Source organism: Patiria miniata, unplaced genomic scaffold, assembly GCF_015706575.1.
Source record: "Patiria miniata isolate m_02_andy unplaced genomic scaffold, ASM1570657v1 HiC_scaffold_22, whole genome shotgun sequence".
Classification (NCBI taxonomy): domain Eukaryota; kingdom Metazoa; phylum Echinodermata; class Asteroidea; order Valvatida; family Asterinidae; genus Patiria; species Patiria miniata.
Window position 1 is genome coordinate 18,455,518 of NW_024037061.1, and position 22,401 is coordinate 18,477,918.

At 39.6% G+C, this 22,401-nt stretch overlaps 2 protein-coding genes across 3 annotated transcripts; both read left to right on the forward strand.

Moving 5' to 3' along the window:
- The first annotated feature begins 1,842 nt into the window (after positions 1-1,842).
- On the forward strand, positions 1,843-5,869 carry LOC119730578 (endo-1,4-beta-xylanase C-like). Of its 2 annotated transcripts, none has more exons than XM_038203557.1 (5): positions 1,843-1,917; positions 2,853-2,943; positions 3,173-3,223; positions 3,567-3,649; positions 4,092-5,869. In XM_038203557.1, the coding sequence occupies exons 1-4, from the start codon at positions 1,870-1,872 to the stop codon at positions 3,647-3,649; spliced, it is 273 nt and encodes a 90-aa protein (XP_038059485.1). In that variant the 5' UTR covers positions 1,843-1,869; the 3' UTR covers positions 4,092-5,869. The 2 variants fall into 2 exon arrangements, with proteins under 2 accessions (XP_038059485.1, XP_038059484.1); XM_038203556.1 differs by having other exon boundaries at positions 3,567-3,617; positions 4,009-5,869.
- A 2,599-nt stretch (positions 5,870-8,468) lies between these two features.
- LOC119730146 lies at positions 8,469-22,401 on the forward strand. Its single transcript, XM_038202919.1, has 8 exons — positions 8,469-8,537; positions 15,228-15,434; positions 16,190-16,249; positions 16,502-16,702; positions 18,962-19,087; positions 19,956-20,046; positions 20,276-20,326; positions 20,716-22,401. The coding sequence occupies exons 1-6, from the start codon at positions 8,469-8,471 to the stop codon at positions 20,001-20,003; spliced, it is 711 nt and encodes a 236-aa protein (XP_038058847.1). The 3' UTR covers positions 20,004-20,046; positions 20,276-20,326; positions 20,716-22,401.

Genomic DNA, 22,401 nt, shown 5'->3' on the forward strand with positions numbered 1-22,401 from the left:
TCTGTGGAATAGTGTCTGGATCTACGAAGAATTCTGGGATCGGTAAGCCATTGTTACGGGTTTCTTTAATACTCGGCAGTATAATGGTGCTCAGTTGTTGCTTCGGATCCTTGGAGTGGAAAATGTTCAAAATGGGAAGAGTAACCAATAAGTAGAATCCTACTATGTTATTTGCAGATAACTATGGCCTGAACATTTTTTAAAGAGTTTGAATAAATTGTTTTTTTTTTCTGCACAGGCTATCGGCTACATGGTCATGTCCATCTTGGCTTGTTTGGCGACGTGCTGCGTCATTGGTTTTGGTGCTGCCAGGATGGCATACATCAATGAACAATGCTATCCGCGTTATACGCGTTATCGTTATAATTATTATGGCCGCGTCGTGACCGTCTATGACAATCCTCCTCCATACTGTGATTTGAAAGTGAGTAGAACTTTAACCTCCTTATAATGAAAAACGTATTCTTGTTACTGCCTCAGGGGGTTTCTATCTTCTTCTTCTTTTTAACACCTATATAGGTGTTTGGCCTTCAGCCCAACATTGTAAGAATTTACCATTCTTCTCATTTGTATTCTTCATGACAAATTCTTCTCCAGAACTGTTTGTCAAAATGAAAACATATATGAACTATCGATTCAATTCAATTCAACTACATATTTATTTCCATGCTTCATGAAAAAAATATATAGAAAACTTTAGAGAAAAGGGTTAAACCATAAAGCAGTAAATATCAAATTAACAGCAAAATAAAAGAAGTTACTAGAGCATCGGGCTGTTTTAATAAGCAGAAGCTTGTGGAAAACAGCCGACAGAAAAAAACACAGGACAAACAAACAATCAAACACCCCAACAAACAATCAAAGACATTACAATACGTAAGCTGGCACGAGACAAGGAACATATAATAATAAAATGAAAAGATGGCAAAAGGCTGTTTGAGCAAAAAAGACAAAAAAAAACAACAACAAAAATAACATGTGAGGAATACAGAAACGCAGTAGACTTAATCAGGAGAGAAGGCTACGATGCATAATGGGATTTGGCTATATATAGCACAGGTAACATAGCTCTTGAGATTTCTGGTAATGACGTCACGATGACGTCATCAAGTATCATTTTACAAGCAAGCAAATATTTCTAGATTTAATCTCTCAAAATATATGAAAATCAACTGTTAAAGATTTAATTTTGTTTTTATGACAATCGATACAATATTGTGGGGTCGTCATTTTTTGTATTAAGTGCAAAATCAGATAACTCTTCCTTCCGGTCGAAACCGGAAGTGCCTGATAATTTAAAATTGATGTGAACTTGCTTTCAACGATGTGAGTCTCTGCTTAGGCTGTACTTTACAAAAATATTACAGGTGACGTCATCAAATGTTGGAGCACCCTCTAGCGGCATGTTGAAAAAGTCGAATTTTGGTTTTTGAGTTGATGTGTTCGGCGAAGTTTGTGGTAATTGCTACAAACATGATAGCCCAACACCGTGTGGTTGTTCCTATAACCTCTAGTTTCTCATTGAAGTTGCCGTCGTTGCTTCACTCTTGAAGCACTATATCAATGAGAATCACGTCTCCTCCGCTTTTCTTGATTTAAAGTATTTCTAAACTGCGATTTGTGCTTCAACATGTATGATGAAGTTATAAGATTTTCAAAATTGCCTAGACGTTCACAAGACGGATCGTTACGTACCGCAAAAATATTTGGGTTTAATATGTGTTGAATTGTGGGATACCCTTAAAGTGTGAAGGTAACTGATACATTATATCTCTTGCAATGATTCTATGCAGGCGGCTGTCAATGGTGTTTACGCTACACTGATATTCTCGCCTAGTGGAGTTTGTTGTCGCCATCGTTGGTGCCAGCATGACCTGCGGTCCCCTTTGCAACGGTGGATCAGCAACTCAGACTGTGGTAGGTACCGCATTGGGACAACACCAAGTTGTATCCTCTGTATCTGCATTGCTTGTTGTTTTATCAAGATCAAGTAATTAACAATTCAGTTGACAAGTCCAGTTTTATGGGTGTATACAACAGCTCATTGTGACTTGACTTTGGTCATGATGCCTTGTGATTAAGTTATTAAGGACTTTTGAGAACTTGTGACTGTTGTATAAAAGGAGTATTTCATGCTTTTGAGGTAAATTCCAGTTTAAATTTAGCAGTCAAATCTAACCTAGGCATGTATACACGTATTGCAGTTATTACCACGTAAGGTCATATAGGCATACCTTTTCATCCTTTGATTTGCTTTCCTTCGAAAGCACTTCCATTTTATTCTGGCAAAAAAAACTAGTTATTCGCCGTTTCATGCCATGGAATACCACTGAAGCTAGTAGACGAAATGTATAAAGGTATAATAGAGTTTTCGTGTATTCACGTCGCTTTCTTAATTAATGTTACAACGGAAAAAAATAATATTTGGATAATAAAGCAAATGCCCTATGGATCTACAGTCCTGGCCAAATCTCGCTGAGCCCCCAAGCCCCCGGCCCCCGTTCAATGTTGTCTCTTATTGCGCGGTGTGTGCTCCATCAGCTGTAGAGAACAACATTGACCGGGGGAGCGGGGGAGTGGGTGACCGTGGCAGGCTCAGGAAGTGTCCCAACCATTTTGGCCGGGATTGTAGATTTGCTCAGAAATCAAGAATAATTAGCCACTTAAATCATAAAAAAACCAGATCGATCATAAACAGAGAGTTCGATTGGAAAAGAATGTTCAGATATGGGATCAGCGACAATTACGCGTACGTTTGCAAGGTATCGCCATGATAGGCAATGCATTCAATTAGACGACGATGTAGTTGAAGAAACACTCCAATGAAACACAACTTTTCTTGATAATGACAGATCCACTACCAAGCTCGACCACACATGGTGGTTACCACACAGCCCCATGGCCCGGCCTTCTACAACGTTCCCTCTGGCCAGCCACAAATTGGTAAGAGATGTCTTTTTCAACATTTTAAGTTATAGTAATAATGATCAGATATCAAACTGCGAAGCTTGTGGTCTCTCCCATGTAGCCCTTTTTTTTTTAAATTCTTCACAACATCTTTAAGCTGTCTTTTCCTCTGTATATGTGTTCATAGAAAGTATAACACCCTTCTCTGGTCGTCTCATCCTTAAAATTGCATTTCCTAATTTCCCCTTCTCCTGTTTTGATACAGCCTACCCAGCTCAGCAGGGGCAGTATCCGCAGGCTCAAGCGCCCCCACCTGGTGAGCAATAGTACCAAGAACTCATTAAATAGGTCATCGATGACCTTTGACCTGAAGGAATCATGATATCTAGTACTTGAAACAGAATTTTAAGTCTTGACTTTTGCTTGTTAACTGTATATGTGGATGTACATAGAACTCACGCGTCGAGAATCAGGTTAAGAGGCAAAACAATATGTTGCCCTGGTTCCCTTTCATACTAACTTTCCGATAAAAGAGAAATTTGGGAGATGTTTAATTGATGTAAAGTATATTAAATGAAAAAAGGTGTACTAAAATATTTACTCAAATATACTGTCTCATCCTTAAAACTTCATTCACCCTTTTTCCTGTTTTGATGCAGCTTACCCAGCCCAGCAGGTGCAGTATCCGCAGGCTCAAGCGCCCCCAACCGGTGAGCAACAGTACCAAGAACTCATTAAATAGGTCAGCGATGACCTTTGACCTGAAGGAATTATGATATCTAGTGCTTGAAACAGAATTTAAAGTCTTGAATTTTGCTTGTTAACGGTATATGTGGATGTTCATTTAGCTTTTATAGAACTCACGCGTCGAGAATCAGGTTAAGAGGCAAAACAATATGTTGCCCTGGCTCCATTTCACAATAACTTTCCGATAAAAGAGAAATGTGGGAGATGTTTAATTGATGTAAAGTATATTAAATGAAAAAAAGTGTACTTTGAGATATTTACTGAAAAGCTGCTGTTACATTACGGTGATGTGTACATTAACCACACTGTCTCATCCTTAACACTTCATTCACCCTTTCTCCTGTTTTGATGCAGCTAACCCAGCCCAGCACGTGCAGTATCCGCAGACTCAAGCGCCCCCAACCGGTGAGCAACAGTACCAAGAACTCATTAAATAGGTCATCGATGACCTTTGACCTGATGGAATCATCTAGGGCTTAAAACGGAATTTAAGTTTTGGCTTGTTCATGTAAACTTTATATGAATGCACATTAAGCTTTTAGCAGTCACGCGTCAAGAAATAGGTTCGGAGGTAAAGCGATATGTTACTCTGGCTCCATTTTAGAATATTTTTTTTCTCAAATGAAAGTTAGAATGTTGGAGATGCTTAATTTGAATCAAGCAGTTAATGAAAAAAAGTATAATATAGGCCTATTCAGATATTTACTCAATAGCTGTTGTAACATTATGCATAATGTATATATTAAATAAACTAAAAATGGGCCATTCCCAAAATCACAGCCTCGGCTGTAGACATTCGGGGCATGTTTTGCGTTTCTGACTAAAATACTAGTTAGTTTTGTTGTATTTAATTGCTGCGTTTTCAAAGACGTCCATCACTGAACGCCAAAGGCAGTGTCTTTCTGTTTGTTTTGTGCATTCGAAATTGCTCCGGAGCCAAATTTAGCCTTAACCAACAGCAGGTTCACCGCTTTACAAATAAAGGTGTGACCAATATAAGCTTTTATATAACCGACATACAAATCCTTGTCCTTTGATTGGAGGAACTCCCATCACGTGACATTCGTTATGGCCCCCATTCACGCCCGGGCTCAAAAAGTATACTATCCGCCAATGGGGAATGGGAAATACTATTTCCAGTTCACTCGGCTTCGCCTCGTGAAATGGAAAAGTCCAGATTTTACCTTGCGATAATATTTCTCCCATTCCACGCTGAGCATAACAGGGAGTCGTATAATTTAGAAAATTGAGTTTATGTTAAATTGTTTGAGGTTCTAGATATGGAATTTATTGCCTTAGTTTTCAAATTGGAAGGGGTTTCGGTGTTATGTTTCACCTGGGGAATCTGTATGATAATGAAATATAAAAACAGCTCTCTGTACAACGCATGACGAGCTGCTTCTCCGAATTAGATCCATTCGTTGATCAAGCTGGTATTGATGGAATAGCCCACATTAGCTTTCTTGCATTCACAGCAAAAACAAATTTAAAAAAAGAATTCAAGATTGCTGACTTGATATAGCCGCTGTGACTTTTTAAACCCCGTCCGTTGACTTCAACAGCACTTGGCGTAAGTTACACACTTATTTGTTTTCTTCTTAAAAGAGATGTCTAAGCTTTGTAATTCACACATATTATATTAGTCAGTACTACTCAGATTTGTCATTTATATGTACACAGTACTCACTTTGGTTTTGCTAATGTATCAATGAGCAAATGATATGTCCCTATGAGAAGGTGATGTTTGAACGTTTTTTTTGTAATTGTTATTATGAGTTATTATTGTTTGATAACATGTCTGTCAATTTTGTTTGCATCAGAACTTCCCGTACCGGGGGGTGGACCTTCAGCTGTGTTTGTGTTTGGTCATGCTGCTAAAAACTCCGTTCCATTGATTTCATATCTTGGATGCTTTCCATACAACAATGACCAGAATTTTAAAATGTTATCCTACACTGTTTGGAACAGAACTGCCGTAAGGGCTGAACATTTAGTTATATTTTATGCTGCTAAAACGTATTCCCATTTCAGGGATGCTTTCTATACAACAACGTCCTTAAGTGTTAAGAAACCACATTTGGAAAAGGGATTAAAACAATAAATAGTCAGGATATCACGTTCACTTGTCTTTAAACTTAATGGATTTTTTTTAATAGTAAAGTTCGTAGTGCAGACCTTATTATGAAACATTTAAAATAAAGAGAATGCTTGAATTCCCATTTGCCTCAACGGTTTTTTTTGTTTTGTGGGGGATGCGGGCACTGGGAATTTGTTGGGGCACATTCCCCCGGCTCCAAGCACACACCCGGCTACTCGGTCATGAATAAAAACTGTTGAAGGAAACGAAGGCGTCGAAAAGTATTGTGGTGAAGTCACTTGAAATAGGCCTACACAACTACGTGCATTTCTTGTGCATGGTTGACGATTGGTGCGCTCACGGAAGTGTAGTTCGTGTACTCACTTTGGGTCACGGGTTTTGCAATAATGTATACAATGAGATCTCGTACACAGTTGAGGGAAAAGGCCTTCAGTACCACTGTGAAGTCGAGGCACTTTTAATGCCACTAAGCGATTGCTTTATTTAGAATATGACGCGGTGGTACGCTTAATTTTGTTTGACAAACCACATATTATATGCACTTGATGAAACTCTATGATGTCACCAAATTGGTCTATGGGGACGGGCATCACTAGCGTTGGGTAGGTAAACGTGTGAGGGGCTACGGAGAATCAACACGAGAAATAGATAATATTGTGTGTAAAAGGCAAGAGGCATTTTCAGTGATGATTTTCAAGAGATGACAAAGTGAAGAGACGAATAAAAGAATAAATGAATGACCGAATACATGAATAAAGTGCGGACAAAAGTTGACGTGTCAGTGAAATAGTAACACTTAGTAACGTGTTTGATTTGATTTAATTGCATTGTTTGCAAACAAAAACAAAAAATCCCATCTTATTAATAATTAATGCGGTACCCGCTGCTATGTACAATAGATTCGAACCAACCAACCGATCCCGTTAGCACGATAGTGGAGAGGTAAGACATCTGCACTAGAAAGCAGGAGGTCGTGGGTTCGAACCCACCTGAGTGTTTTTTTTCCCAACCTTCACTCGGGAGGTAAGACACTTAGTATACAGTGTCTATACGTCGGTGAAGGGCAAAACGTAATTTGATTTACATCACCCCGACGCAAAAATCCCATCTTATTTCTGTCAATTGTTTGTTCTGTTGTAGTAGTAGGTCTACTCATTACTGCTACTTCAGACAGTCCAATACAAAATAACACTTTCCAAGTAATTTTGTTCTCAATAATATTTCACATTTTATACAATCAGTTTCAAATTCGAACTGATTATAACATGAATAGAATGCTTGTATTGTTCTCTTTCAACAATAAGAGTAACAATTATTAAATTCGCACAAATTCTTAGAAATATAAAAAACTCAACAGTCATCAATAAAAAAAAAAATCAATGAACAAATGAACAATGAATTAATTAACATACTGTTGTATTGTTTACTTGAAAAAGCATGTGGACAAAAAGCCATAAACAATGTCGACATGATGTAAAGTGCAAGATCTGGGGGAGAATTATTCATACTACTCCCATCTCTGATTCCTGTTTACAGGTACCAGAGCGTCAATCGCTTCTCAAAAATGGGGGTAAATACCTTGATCAGAACTAATGCAAGTGCGAAGCCCTTATGGCCTTGGGTGATGGGGTCCGGGGCCTGCTGAAGGGCCCCGGAAATTCTTTTGTGGTGCGATCTGAGGCGATTTCTGACCATTTTAACCAATTTGTTTTTGAGCAAGAGATCGTCATTTATACATTATTTTCGAGTGTGGAGTCATTGAATCAGCTATTCTGAACTACAGAATGAAATATGGGCTACAATTTGTATCCGTTGACGAAAAAAGTGTACAGGGGGGGGGGGACAAACGATACGATACCCCTCACACTTTAAAAAGTGCGTGTGTGAGGGGGTGGGGGTTGGGGGGGGGTGGGGTGGGCACATGTCCGGGCACATGTCCAACCCCCCGTCCCCCACCAATTGAAGCCCATGCCTATTTACAATACAGTCAGCTCATTCACAGCACAATACTGTACACTGTCTCAAAATGAGGTACCTAAGCATTTCCCCCTGAAGCACCTGAGTGGTACTAAATCAGGGAAAAAACAGATTTATGATGTTACATATCTCCATGATTGACATGAAAGGGGGGATTTAGTGGCTTTGCACAACTAACTTGCACACCTCGCGTTCAGTGACTGGAGCAAATTTACTTTACACCTACCAGTAATGTGGTGGCGCCCTTTCAAACGAAAAACTACTTCCTGTTTTACTTTTTTTCAGCAGAGTGTCTTTTCTTTCCCTTGTACGATATATGGACAAACCCAGTCTGTATGCGCTGTGTGTAGGTCTTTAGAACGCCGTTTCCGTCAGTGACGCCGTTTTAGGAAACAAGAACACTCTATCCAGCGAAAGGTACTGAAACGATTGCGTTTGTTTTTTCGCTTAAATCACTTTTAAATGTCCTATAATAATGTTTATCATTACTATGGCAAGAAAAGCAAGTGCTTATTGGCGCCTTGAGAGAGTGAGACAGGTTTTTCCAGAAGATGTCCCATGGAGCATTTGCGAAACTATGTGAACTTGAAAAATCAGAAGTATAAATGTATTAACACTCAGACCTTATCTCACTTTTATAAAATATGTGAAAATATGGATGAATTGAACCGATCGACCGCCTGACTAATTATGGATTAATTGATTGGATTAACAGATTCCAGAGATACTTTCTGTCACAATGATGACCCCTACCAACGCCCCACCGGCCTACGTGGCTGCGCCTCAGCCCGTCGGCCAGCAACAACTGGTAAGTCCGTGACCACTTCGGGAATTAGACTGTTCAGTTTTGGCTAAAAGTGAAATTAAGACTAATGCAGCAGACTGGGTAATAGCTGCTCATTTCTATGATTGCTTTATTGACAATTGGATCTGTGAGAAAATGTGTAATTTAGAAATCAATGGTGATTTTACTTTCTGTTTGCTCGGGTTGGGTAAAAGATTCCGTCAATGCACCGTCGCCATTTTGCCTACCTTGTACCAGTTTGTACAGGTCAACTGAACATGACTGGCTTTCACACTTGACTACACACACACCAGTAAAGTTTACTACTGGTATTTGCAATGTCATGTGCGTAGTGCCTTTATTCATATGGTAATGTCAGAATGAGAAAGAACATCATATTTACCTGTACGACACGTTCTGTACTTGTTGTACGCCTGTCGAGTGTAGGCCTACAAGGCAAATTATTCTCTCGTAGTTGTTGGTGTTCGTAATTTGTTGGTTTAGGCCTACATTACATCAATCACCGGTATGCAATATGCCATTATGGCGTTGAGTTTGTTCTACAAAGTATCACAAATTCATTTCATCTTTTTCATCACTCCACACTACTACCCAATAAATACCTAGCATATTAGGCTGAGAGCTGGATAGGGTTTAACAAAAATCCCCTTATGGTCCAAGGCATAGTATCATCGACCTTGATCACAGAATGGCAAGTCTTAAGCTTCGCTAGATCAGACCGATGCTCATTGTCGCCATGCCAAATGGGGCCAATTTTACATTTACTTAACATTGTGAAAACAAGAACGAAATCAGTTTCGTTTGACAGCTTGGCACTTGAAGATAATTGAAATATAATTTTTGAGTGATGTTAGATCAGACTAATTAAATAAGAGCGGCGCCAAATTCGGGGAGGGGGCGGGCTCGCTACCCACTTCCATGTATATTTTTGCGTATATTTTTGCTTATATCTTCGCAATGCACTTTTATAAATTGTGTCAAGTTTCCCTGACAGGTTTGCTGGTGTCTTGCAGTTATTTTGACACACATTTTTTGGAAAATAGGGCAAACCTTACCTTCATCGCAAAATGTCTATTTTCCAAAACAGGTGTCTAGATGTAACTTTCCCATCTTGATAATGATCTGTGTACATACCGTCCAATCAATTACCGTTTGAAAATTGTCAAAAAAAAAAAAAAAAAAAAAAAAAAACCTTTACCGTTTACCCTATTATAATCTTGGTGTGGAAACAGAAAAAGCAAATCGATTACCAGTTACCGTTTATGCGTCTAAAAAAACGGAAACAGAAAAACAAACTTGTTTTACATTTTACCGCTTTTTGAATCTGTTAAAAAAATTAAAAAGCAAACCCTTTACCCATTTCTGTCTTTTTAATTGAGAATTGAAATTTAAAAAAAGGAAAAAGCAAACCTTTTACCAGTAACCGTTTTTGAATTAAAAAAACCCAGCAAACCCACCCTTTACCAGTTACCGTTTTAGAATCTTAAAAAGAAAAAAGGAAAAGCAAACCATTAACCGTACACCCTTTTTTGAATTTTAACCCTTCGCGTGCTAATTTTTGGCGCTGTGATATTAGACGGCTGCATGGAATCAATCCATGACACAATGTAATTTGAGCTACCCGGCCCTCAAAGTCCACCATTCACCCAGATTAACCCCTGGTATCACTCAGGCCCTATAAACAGTCAATAAAACCAGACACTAACCTCCTCAATGCCATTTGACAGTTCCATTTTTGCCACAGGGGTGGTCGAGGTAATCCCTATGTGAACAATGCATTTGTACACAAGCCTATGTAAATGCGCACAAGCACATTAGGTTTTCCCGCCAATTTCCAACCCCTCCAGTAGGATCACAAGACTTACACCCCCTCTAGTGGATGAACCATGGTCCATACTAGGATCTAGCGATAGATGACCTGGGCATGGCTAACACGTGGCTGGGACAATAAAAAACAAAGAAAAAGCAAAGCCTTTACAGGACACCGTTTTGGGGTCTGTCTTTCGAAAAAGGGACAACGCATCGAGTTACAGCATTCCTTTTTTGATGCGTATTCCTAAAAACAAAATAAAAAATCCTTGTCCTCTGTATACAGATAAAAAAATATCACAGCACACTCGTATTTGTTTCATTTTATTCTACTGAAACACAAACAACTAAAAACTATACGACAATTTGTTTTTTGGGTTTTTTTTCCCGCTCAAACACGTAGTAGTAGAAGTAGTAGTACATTTATTTCGATGCTGTCCTTGGATGAAGGCTACAGTGTTTACAATAAGTTAATACAATATTACAGGTTAAGTTTAATATCAAATTATTACACAAAGAACAACATTTAAGTTTTGGTGAAGCAAAAATGCTTTTGTACACTAACCTAGGGACAGACAATGGGACAGACAGGACAAAGGACTACAACAACAAATGAGTGTGCATGCAGGTACTAAGACATAACAATACGAGATAATTTACACATTACATTTATAAATATGCATCAAGAAGTTGTTTTCTTAGTTTTTGACAAATATAGCCTGTGATGGTGATTTTTTCATAGATTCACTAAGACTGTTCCAGTAATTTGCACCACGTTGAATAAGATTGTTTTTTAAACAAGGTCGTTCGACTGTAACAAACATGGATATTTTTTCTAGAAGCACTTCGAGTATTGTGTGAATGTATGTTTGATGATAACGAAAAATATGAGCTAAAACCAGGTAATGCATTATTTGCCAACACAGTAAAGAAAAAAAGGGTAACAAGAAAAAGAAAAACGAAACCTATCACTAGTTTCAGCCCAACGAAACCCGAGTGCGGCCAAGTTCGTCAGAAAGTGTCTCGCTGCTGTTTCCGGGGGATAAACAAATTGTTCTCAAGGCGTGGCGGGAGACCCAGGATCGATAATGTACATTTACATGTGTGCATAAGAGTGCCGACAAATAGATCGAATTCCAATTTCGCTTCACTTTTAGGCCAAAAAAAAAAAAAAAATTGTCGGTCTCTGGTCAGACCGAAGTTCCGGAATTGATGCGGCGACGCGGTTTAGGCCAAAAAAAAAATAAGTCGGTCTCTGATCAGCGCGCGCGTCGATTTTAATCATGCGCGTCAATTTTTTTTTTTCCAAAATGTTCCGCGGTAGCTCCAACAGCGCCCTCTATTGCCGCACCTGCTCATTTTTTTTTTTACCAAAGAGCAACAAAGAATAGGAAATTGCACCAAGGCAAATGATCGAGAGCACAAGGCAAATTATGGAGGACACCAGTGTACACGAGGACACCAAAAAAGCAAAATAGTACCCCACCTTGTCTGTACAATCCAAGCTTGAAGAAAAAAAAAAATCAAAAAAAAAACGCGTCCCCGCGTCAATTCTGGAACTTTGGTCTGACCAGAGACAGAATTTTTTTTTGGCCTTATTTTATTTTTTATTTTTTTGGTGGTTTTTTTTCTTCAAATTTTGAATTGTACACTCAAGGTAGGTACTATTTTGTTTTTATGTGTCCTCATTACACATTGGGGTCCTCCATAATTTGCCTTGGTGCCCTTTATCATTTGCCTTGGTGCAATTTCCTCATTCTTTGGTGCTCCTTGGTACAAATATTTGAGGAGGTGCGGCAATAGAGGTCGTTGTTGTAGCTTCTGGGTTAACTTGAAGGGGAAAAAAGGTTGACGCGCATGATTAACATCGACGCGCGCGCTGACTCGAGACCGAGTATTTTTTTTTTGGCCTTAAGATACTTTTTCATTTTCTACAACTGCCAAGACATCAATAAAAACTGGTTTTATTTTCTCCTCCTTAATTTTGTAGTACATGTGAAGTTTCAATTCGATGTGTTAGTCGGCACTCTCTTAGGCCTACCTGTTTTTGAAAATGGACAGTTTGCAACGAAGCTTAGTGTGCCCTGTTTTCATAAAATTGGTGTCAAATAAATGCAAGACATCAGCAAACATGTCAGGGAAACTCGGCACGATTTAAAAAGTGCATTGTGACGATATCAGCGAAAATGTACATGAATGGTGGTGGTGGCCCCGCCCCCTCCGCCCTTTTTGTGCCACTTTTAGTTAATTACTCTGATCTAAAATCACGCTTCAAATATATTTTCATTATCTACGAGCGCCAAGCTATTGATTAATTAAAATGTAAAATTGGCCCAATTTGCCTTGGCGAAACTGGCCATTCTGTCATCAGTGTCGATGATACTATTGTGGCGAAACGAGCTATACACCCTTCGTGGCGGGAATAACTAGGTGACCCGACAGTCTGACCCGATCGAAGAATGTAATTAGACCTGGCCTTAAGGCGAGCCATCAGATAACGACCGTTCGGGTACTGGGTCCGGTATGCTAATTTCTTTCACCCCAATCGGTACGAAGCCAGAAGCCACCCGGTCACTGAAGCGTGACGCCCCAATCGGTCCAACCTGGTGACTCATGGTTTCACAATAGGCAACATAAATTGAAGCCTAGCCATGTTGGAGGATTATTCGGCCCACTGGGATTACCAGCGGCAACTTCTATGAAGCTCATCACAGTCATTGTTGCCTGCTTGAGGATGAGCGCGTCGCAAATTGGTTCCTTTGTGATGAGCCAGAGCCATGGTGCAGAAGCCAGGTGGAGTTAATCCAGGCCGATCGGTTCCATGCAAGGTCCCAATCCCTTCAACATACTGGGCGGGCTCAACCCCGAACGGTCCGGGGAGGGATTCTAATTTGAGGGCTCGCCTAACCCACAAAAATATTTATAAACCTCGCACAAGGATGAGCGGTTACCTGGCCTGACGCAAGGGGGGATATAGTTAACGAACGGCGGACTAAGCCTAGGGGCTGTTCGTTTGGCGGAAATATACCACCGATCTGCGATTAATTAAGTATTTGACTTTATTGACAAAAGAGGGGACTAACTTATTCAGATATATCCAACAGAGAGCGGGACTACATAAGCTTCACAGTGACCAGTTATTCCAAGATGTTAATCAGCTAGTTTATTCCTTTAGCACACTTCAAATATAATGTCAATGCGTCACCATTCAATAATTTATACAACGATGAACCTCACAGATCTGATGAATCCAGGTAAACCTCGGTGTTCGAATTAACACTGATAAACCTCGTTCTTAAAACAAGCACTAGTAAACCTCGCTCTTAGAATAAGCACTAGTAAACCTCCCTCTTAGAATAAGCACTAGTAAACCTCACTGTGATAATCTAGTAAACCTCGCTGTGATAATAAGCACTAGTAAACCTCGCTGTGATAATGAACACTAGTAAACCTCGCTATTAGAATAAGCAGTAGTAAACCTCGCTGTGATAATGAACACTAGTAAACCTCGCTGTTAGCTGAAGGGTCAACTGCACCCCTTGTCATTAACTTATACAATTATAATCTTCGTACGGCTCTTGGGTCAACTGCACCCTTTATTAGCTTATGCAATTATAATCGTCTGGTTCAACAGGGGTCAACTGCACTCCCTTATGATTAACTTGCACAATTATAACTCACAGCTTAGCGGGGTAATTCACTTAAGGTAAACCTCACTTGGGTATACCTCACCTAGACTTGAGGTTTCTAGTTTATCAGAAAGTGGTCGTCTGCACCACTGACTTAAATAACGGGCTAGTGTTCTTTCACTTAGCACAAATGACCCCAATGAGGTCTACAAATAACAGAATAGATTTATACAATAGAACACAATCCTTGCTACTGGCTTGACCGTACCAGCGAATTACACACACGGGATACTTAGTAACGTTTCTATGACCCACCGGACGATAATAATAGCCCTCTGAACGTTAACCCAGTAAACCTTCGGGAAACTCAGGATTCACGGACTTTACAGGGCCGCAATCAAGTCACGATTCCCTCCACAAGTCACGATTAAGCAGGTTCCCCGGCAGGAAAAGCGAGCTCAGTTGTCCAAGTCCGCATCAACCGCAGCCACGCCAATTGGCATAGATCAACGGCAGACAGACCTTCCGAACAGTCTTAGCTACACTTCTTCCTCAATGGGAAAACAAGCCTACGGACTCACAGGGCAGCTATACCGCAGCTACGCGTAATGGCACAAACAACGGAAGACAATCCTTAAGTCTGAAGTAAGCCTAACTGTTCCCCAACCTTCAGATTTACTCCGGGTCCGACTATTATCTTAACTCAGGCCCTATATCTGAAATATCCAGACTTCTTAACAACAATCCACCCCAAATCATATCCGATAAGACCTTAAACTGCACAGGGGGATGTAAACAACGAAGTCCAGCTTTACTGACCGATCACACAAGGCGCGATGGGGCTTTCTCCCGCTCCGGTCCAACCACGGTAACCCAGTAAACGCTGTCAGCTCACGAGATTGCACGACACAACGCGGTCACTCCCAGGAATTTACTCGTTGAAGTCTCTCACAGCAGTGCCGATCCCACGCCAGGCCACGAGGCAATCGCCCCAGACCAAGCCGGATGCACGCTGCTGATTGGTCGCTGCGCGATATCACGCCCTTGTTCACGCGGTACATGCCTGAATAATTAATAGCCAGACATGCCCATCAGCCTAGTGTACATGCAGGACGCGCATGCCGATTGGTTGCCCCACAGTATCACGCGCTCTAACGCGCGGACTGACGTGATGCTTCTGAGGCTAGACTTGATATCAAAACTCTCAGTTTTTATCATTGCCACTCGACCCGAACATTTCCGTATCATTCACCAGGTGACGGTGCAACCCGCTGCCGGCGTTACTTTCGGCACGGTCAACCCACAGCCTCGAAGTGGTAACTGGAAGGGTATTCTATGGACAGGAATAATTCAAGTGGTTTTGGGTTCCTTGACCGTCATTCTGGGGATTGTCACCCTTTCAGCATTTAACCGTGTGAACGATAGCAGTGATATTGCATCCCCACTTTGGTGTGGTATCGTAGTAAGTATGAAACAATACTCCCGAATTCCATGCCATTCTTGTGTATTGACCAGGGGCGGATCCAGGAATTTTCGCGGAGGGGGGGTTCATTAGCCAAAAAAATCGGAAAATGTACACAGGTTTTTTTCTCCGGACATGTGGCCTCCGTAAAATATAAAAACTGGGGGGGGGGGGGGGGGGGAGCTGGTACCATATTTCAATAGGGGCGCTGTTCAAATTCCACGATTATCAACACTAGATTACAGAATGGGTAAGGTAATTTGAACAGGCGGATACTATACCAGTATAATTTTTTGGGGGGTGTCACAGCCGGGGGGGGGGGGGAGGGTGGACTTATTTTTGGGGAATTTGTATGCGAATTTTTTTTTTTTAAAAACAGTACCGATTTGTTTGTTTCTTTGTTTCTTGTGTAAGTTCTGATGCCTATTGACTCTTTTAGCTAGGTGCAGTCGTTTTAAAAGGAAAGAGTTGTGTGGAGAGAGGAAAATGAATTGGGCGGAATATTTCCACCTCACAAAATTTATTTCTCACTTTTCACATAGCTTACGAGGTTTACGGTGTGTTTTTTTGTTTTGTTTTACGTGTACAATGATACGTTATGTTTTTGACACTTCCATTTTGTGTCCACATATCTTGTTTAAGTTTTTCAATATCTTGCCAATGATGGTTGGGTTCGTATAAACATCTGCTACACATGTACATTCAAAATGAAGCATGTAGCCTTCCTTAAATTTCAGCCTTGAATGTTTTTACAGTTCTATGGCTTCGCTGGAATCTGTGGAATAGTGTCTGGATCTAAGAAGCATTCTGGATGGGTAAGCCATTGTTAAGGGTTTCTTTAATACTCGGCAGTATCATGGTGCTCAGTTGTTGCTTCCTTGAAATGGAAAATGTTCAAAATGGGAAGAGTAACCAATAAGTAGAATCCTACTATGTTATTTGCAGATAATTATGGCCTCAATATTAACATAGAACCATTTAGCGAATATTGGACCACTTCCAGCGATGTAGCCTACATCAAGATTTTTTTTAAAGAGTTTGAATAAATTGTGTGTTTTTCTGCACAGGCTGTCGGCTACATGGTCATGTCCATCTTGGCTTGTTTGGCGACGTGCTGCGTCATTGGTTTTGGTGCTGCCAGGATGTCATTCATCAATGAACACTGCTATCCGCGTTTAATTACGCGTTATCTTTATAATTATTATGGCCGCGTCGTGGCCGTCTTCGTGGCCGTCTATGACGATCCTCGTTCACACTGTGATTTGAAGGTAAGTAGAACTTTAACCTCCTTATAATGAAAACGTATTCTTGCTTCTGCCTCAGGGGGTTTCTATCTTCATCTTTTTTACACCTGTATAGGCCTATTAGGTGTTAGGCTTTCAGCCCAACATTGTAAGAATTTACTATTCTTCTAATTTGTACTCTTCATGAAAAATTCTTCCTCAGAACTGTTTGTCAAAATGAAAACATATATGAATTCAATTCATTTCAACTGTAAATTCATTTCCAAGCTTCATGAGAAAAATATATACAAACTTTAGAGAAAAGCGTTAAACCATAAAGCAGTATATATCAAATTAACAGCAAAATAAAAGAAGTTAATAGAGCATCGGGCTGTTTTAATAAGCAGAAGCTTGTGGAAAACAGCCGACAGAAAAAACACAGGACAAACAAACAATCAAACACCCCAACAAACAAACAAAGATATTACAATGGGTAAGCTGGCACGAGACAAGGAACATATAATAATAAAATGAAAAGATGGCAAAAGGCTGTATGAGCAAAAAGACAACAAAAAAACCCAAAAATAACATGTGAGGAATACAGAAACACAGTAGACTTAATCAGGAGAGAGGGCTACGATGCATAATGGCAGATAAGAGCTTGCTTGTATGAAGACTTGAAAAGACCGCTGACATCTGATACGCTCATCTATAGCATTCGATACGCAAGGACCAAAGAAGCGAATGGTGTTCACAGAATAAGAGGTGCGAGTGAATGGAACATATAGATTGGTGCAGGATCTCGTGGAGTGGCTATAGTATGGCGCGAACGGAAGTGAAGAAGGAAGAGAAGACTAGCGGAAGAAGGTTGTTAGTGAACTTATACATGAATATCCAGGTATGGAGTTTGTTAATGTAATGAATAATGTACTTATAATTAGGAGTGGAAATTCGCAAAAATGATGAGTATTTCTGGAGCTCTGACTGAAACGTGTTCACTGTTCACCCAACCATAACACAACCATGATGCATTATCATGTATTTTTTTTTTTCAAAACATTAATGCACAACCCACTGAGGATGTACTTTGTTGATATTACGTCATTATGACGTCATTATGGGTCAGGTAATCTTTAAAAATAAATAAGAAATCACCCGTGAGATGCCGGAATTTGAATTTTACGGGAATTGATATGATAATACATGATCTTCATCACGTCAAATCACGTGGCCCTTCTTTCCGGTTGAAGCCGGAAGTGCTCAATAATTCGAAATTGGAAAAAGATGTGAACCTGTTTTTAACGATGTTAGTCTCTGCCTATGTTGAACTTTACCAAATAATATCGGTGACGACAGGTTAAAACTGTCAAAAACGCATTTTCAGTCGATGTGTGTAGCGACATGTGCGGTAATCGCTTCAAAATTTCATACAACACCGGTGCGAGTAAAACATTGATGACGTCATCAGATCAGAAGTTATAATAAAAAGACCTTTTAAAAACCTTACGAAATTGCTGAAAAATCAACCGCGACAGATACAATCAAGATTTGGCTATATATAGCATAGGTAACATAGCTCTTGAGATTTCTGGTAATGACGTCACGATGACGTCATCAAGTATCATTTTACACGCAAGCAAAGATTTCTAGATTTAATCTCTGAAAATCAATATAAAAATCAACAGTTAGAGATTTAATTTTGTTTTTATGACAATCGATACAATATTGTGGGGTCGTCATTTTTTTGTATTAAGTGCAAAATCGGATAACCCTTCCTTCCGGTCGAAACCGGAAGTGCCTGATAATTTAAAATTGATGTGAACTTGTTTTCAACGATGTCAGTCTCTGCTTAAGCTGTACTTTACAAAAATATTACAGGTGACGTCATCAAATGTTAGAGCACCCTCTAGCGGCATGTTGAAAAAGTCGAATTTTGTTTTTTGAGTTGATGTGTTCGGCGAAGTTTGTGGTGATTGCTACAAACATGATAGCCCAACACTGTGTGGTTGTTCCTATAACCTCTAGTTTCTCATTGAATTTGCCGTCGTTGCTTCACTCTTGAAGCACTATATTAATGAGAATCACGTCTCCTCCGCTTTTCTTGATTTAAAGTATTTCTAAACTGCGATTTGTGCTTCAAAATGTATGATGAAGTTATAAGATTTTCAAAAATGCCTAGACGTTCATAAGACGGATCGTTACGTACCGCAAAAATATTTAGGTTTAATATGTGTTGAATTGTGGGATACCCTTAAAGTGTGAAGGTAACTGATACATTATATCTCTTGCAATGATTATATGCAGGCAGCCATCAATGATGTTTCTGCTACACTGATACTTCTCGCCATGGTGGAGTTTATTGTCGCCATCATTGGTGCCAGCATGGCCTGTGGTCCCCTTTGCAGTGGTGGATCAGCAACTCAGACTGTGGTAGGTACTGCATTGTGACAACACCAAGTTGTATCCTCTGTATCTGCATTGCTTGTTGTTTTATCAAGATCAAGTATTAAAATTACAATTCAGTTGACAAGTCCAGTTTTATGGTCGTATACAACAGCTCATTGTGACTTGACTTTGGTCATGATGCCTTGTGATTAAGTTATTAAGGACTTTTGAGAACTTGTGACTGTTTCATGCTTTTGAGGAAAATTCCAGTTTAAATTTAGCAGTCTAATCCAACCTAGGCATGTATACACGTATTGCAGTTATTACCAAGTAAGGTCATATAGGCATACCTTTTCATCCTTTGATTTGCTTTCCTTCAAAATCACTTCCATTTTATTCTGGCCAAAAAAATCTGGTTATTCGCCGTTTCATGCCATGGAATACCACTGAAGCTAGTAGACGAAATGTATAAAGGTATTATAGAGTTTTCGTGTATTCACATCGCTTTCTTAAATTAATGTTACAACGGAAAAAAATAACATTCGGATAATAAAGCAAATGCCTTATGGATCTACAATCCTGGCCAAATATCGCTGAGCCCCCAAGCCCCCGGCCCCCGTTCGATGTTGTCTCTCATTGCGCGGTGAGTGCTCCATCAGCTGGAGAGAACAACATTGACTGGGGGAGCGGGGAGTGGGTGACCGTGGCAGGCTCAGGAAGTGTCCCAACCATTTTGGCCAAGATTGTTGGTTTGCTCAGAAATCAAAAATAATTAGCCACTTAAATCATAAAAACAGATCGATCTTTAAACAGAGAGTTCGATGGGAAAAGAGAGTTCGATGCATTCAATTAGACGACGATGAAGTTATTAAAGAACACTCCAATGAAATATAACTTTTCTTAATAATGACAGATCCACTACCAAGCTCGACCACACGTGGTGGTTACCACACAGCCTTAGGGACCGGCCTTCTACAACGTTCCCGCTGGCCAGCCACAAATTGGTAAGAGATGTCTTTTTCAACATTTTAAGTTATAGTAATAATGATCAGATATCAAACTGCGAGGCTTGTGGTCTCTCCCATGTAGCCCTTTTTTTTTTTAATCTTCACAACATCTATAAGCTGTCTTTCTCTCTGTATATGTGTTCATAGAAAGTATAACACCCTATTCTGGTCGTCTCATCCTTAAAACTTCATTTCCTAATTTCCCCCTTCTCCTGTTTTGATACAGCCTACCCAGCTCAGCAGGGGCAGTATCCACAGGTTCAAGCGCCCCCACCTGGTGAGCAAAAGTACCAAGAACTCATTAAATAGGTCATCGACGACCTTTGACCTGAAGGAATCATGATATCTAGTGCTTGAAACAGAATTTTAAGTCTTGACTTTTGCTTGTTAACTGTATATGTGGATGTACATTTAGCTTTAATAGCACTCACGCGTCGAGAATCAGGTCAAGAGGCAAAACAATATGTTGCCCTGGTTCCCTTTCATACTAACTTTCCCATAAAAGAGAAATGTGGGGGATGTTTAATTGATATAAGGTGTATTAAATGAAAAAAGTGTACTAAAATATTTACTCCAAAGCTGCTGTTACATAACGGATAATGTATATATTAACTACACTGTCTCATCCTTAAAACTTCATTTACACTTTTTCCTGCTTTGATGCAGCTTACCCAGCCCAGCAGGTGCAGTATCCGCAGGCTCAAGCGCCCCCAACCGGTGAGCAACAGAACCAAGAACTCATTAAATAGGTCATCGATGACCTTTGACCTGATGGAATTATCTTGGGCTTGAAACGGAATTTAAGTTTTGGCTTGTTCATGTAAACTGTATGGATGCACCTTTTGCTTTTAGCAGTCACGCGTCAAGAAATAGGTTCAGCGCTAATGCGATATGTTGCTCTGGCTCCATTTTAGAATATTTTTCTCAAATGAAAGCTAGAATGTTGGAGGTGCTTCATTTGTATCAAGCAGTCAATGAAAAAAAGTATAATATACTCAGATATTTACTCAAAAGCTGTTGTAACATTACGCATAATGTATATATTAAATAAAGTAATAATGTGCCATTCCCGAAATCACAGCCTCGGCTGTAGACATTCGGTGCATGTTTTGCGTTTCCGACTGAAACACACGTTAGTTTTGTTTGATTGGTTTGCCGCATATTCAAAGACGTCCATCACTGAACGCCAAAGGCAGTGTCTTTCTGTTTGTTTTGTGCATTCGAAATTGCTCCGGCGCCAAATTTAGCCTTAACCAACAGCAGGTTCACCGCTTTACAAATAAAGGTGTGACCAATATAAGCTTTTATATAACCGACATACAAATTATTGTCATTTGATTGGTGGAACTCACATCAGAATATTGAGTTTATGTTAAATTGTTTGAGGTTCTAGATATGGAATTTATTGCCTTAGTTTTTAAATTGGAAGGGGTTTCGGTTTTATGTTTCACCTGGGGAATCTGTATGATAATGAAATAAAAAACAGTTCTCTGTACAACGCATAACGAGCTGCTTCTTCGAATTAGATCCATTGGTTGATCAAGCTGGTATTGATGGAATAGCCCACATTAGCTTTCTTGCATTCACAGCAAAAACAAATTAAAAAAAAAGAATGCAAGATTGCTGACTTGATATAGCTGCTGTGACTTTTTAAACCCGTTCCGTTGACTTAAACAGCACTTGGCGTAAGTTGCACACTTATTTGTTTTCTTCTTAAAAGAGATGTCTAAGCTTTGTCATTCACACATATTATATTAGTCAGTACTACTGAGATTTGTATATTATATGTACACAGTACTCATTTTGGTTTTGCTAATGTATCAATGAGCAAATGATATGTCCCGATGAGAAGATGATGTTTGAACGGTTTTTTTTGTAATTGTTATTATGAGTAATTATTGTTTGATAATATGTCTGTCAATTTTGTTTGCATCAGAACTTCCCGTACCGGGGGGGGGGGGGGGAGAGACCTTCTGTTGTGTTTGTGTTTGGTCAGGCTGCTAAAAACTCCGTTCCCCTGATTTCATTTCTGGGATGCTTTCCATACAACAATTAATGTTCTTTAGTCTTAAGAAATAACAAATGGGAATGGACACGCAAACTTGTAAGCATGATATCACGTTTATTGTGATTATGATTTAATGTTTCTTTTTTATCGCAACTTCGTTATGCAGATCCTATATCAAAGGTTTTAAATAGACAGAATGTTTTGGTTCTGATCGCTCAACATTAAATAAATAATTTTCAAATGTTTGAATTTGCTTTTAAATTCTGTACTTGTACTTTTATATTTGTTGTGAAGACTTTTCGTCTGGCCTAGACAAAATATAGTATTGGACCCACGAAACCTCA

Bases quoted from the DNA above. Each gene is read 5' to 3' on its own strand.
- LOC119730578 (XM_038203556.1), top strand. From the start codon at position 1,870: ATGACCTGCGGTCCCCTTTGCAACGGTGGATCAGCAACTCAGACTGTG. The intron at 3,224-3,566 runs GTGAGCAATAGT...GTTTTGATGCAG, and splicing joins GGCTCAAGCGCCCCCACCTG to CTTACCCAGCCCAGCAGGTG. The intron at 3,618-4,008 runs GTGAGCAACAGT...GTTTTGATGCAG, and splicing joins GGCTCAAGCGCCCCCAACCG to CTAACCCAGCCCAGCACGTG.
- LOC119730146 (XM_038202919.1), top strand. From the start codon at position 8,469: ATGATGACCCCTACCAACGCCCCACCGGCCTACGTGGCTGCGCCTCAG. The intron at 8,538-15,227 runs GTAAGTCCGTGA...ATCATTCACCAG, and splicing joins CCGTCGGCCAGCAACAACTG to GTGACGGTGCAACCCGCTGC. The intron at 16,250-16,501 runs GTAAGCCATTGT...TTTTCTGCACAG, and splicing joins CTAAGAAGCATTCTGGATGG to GCTGTCGGCTACATGGTCAT.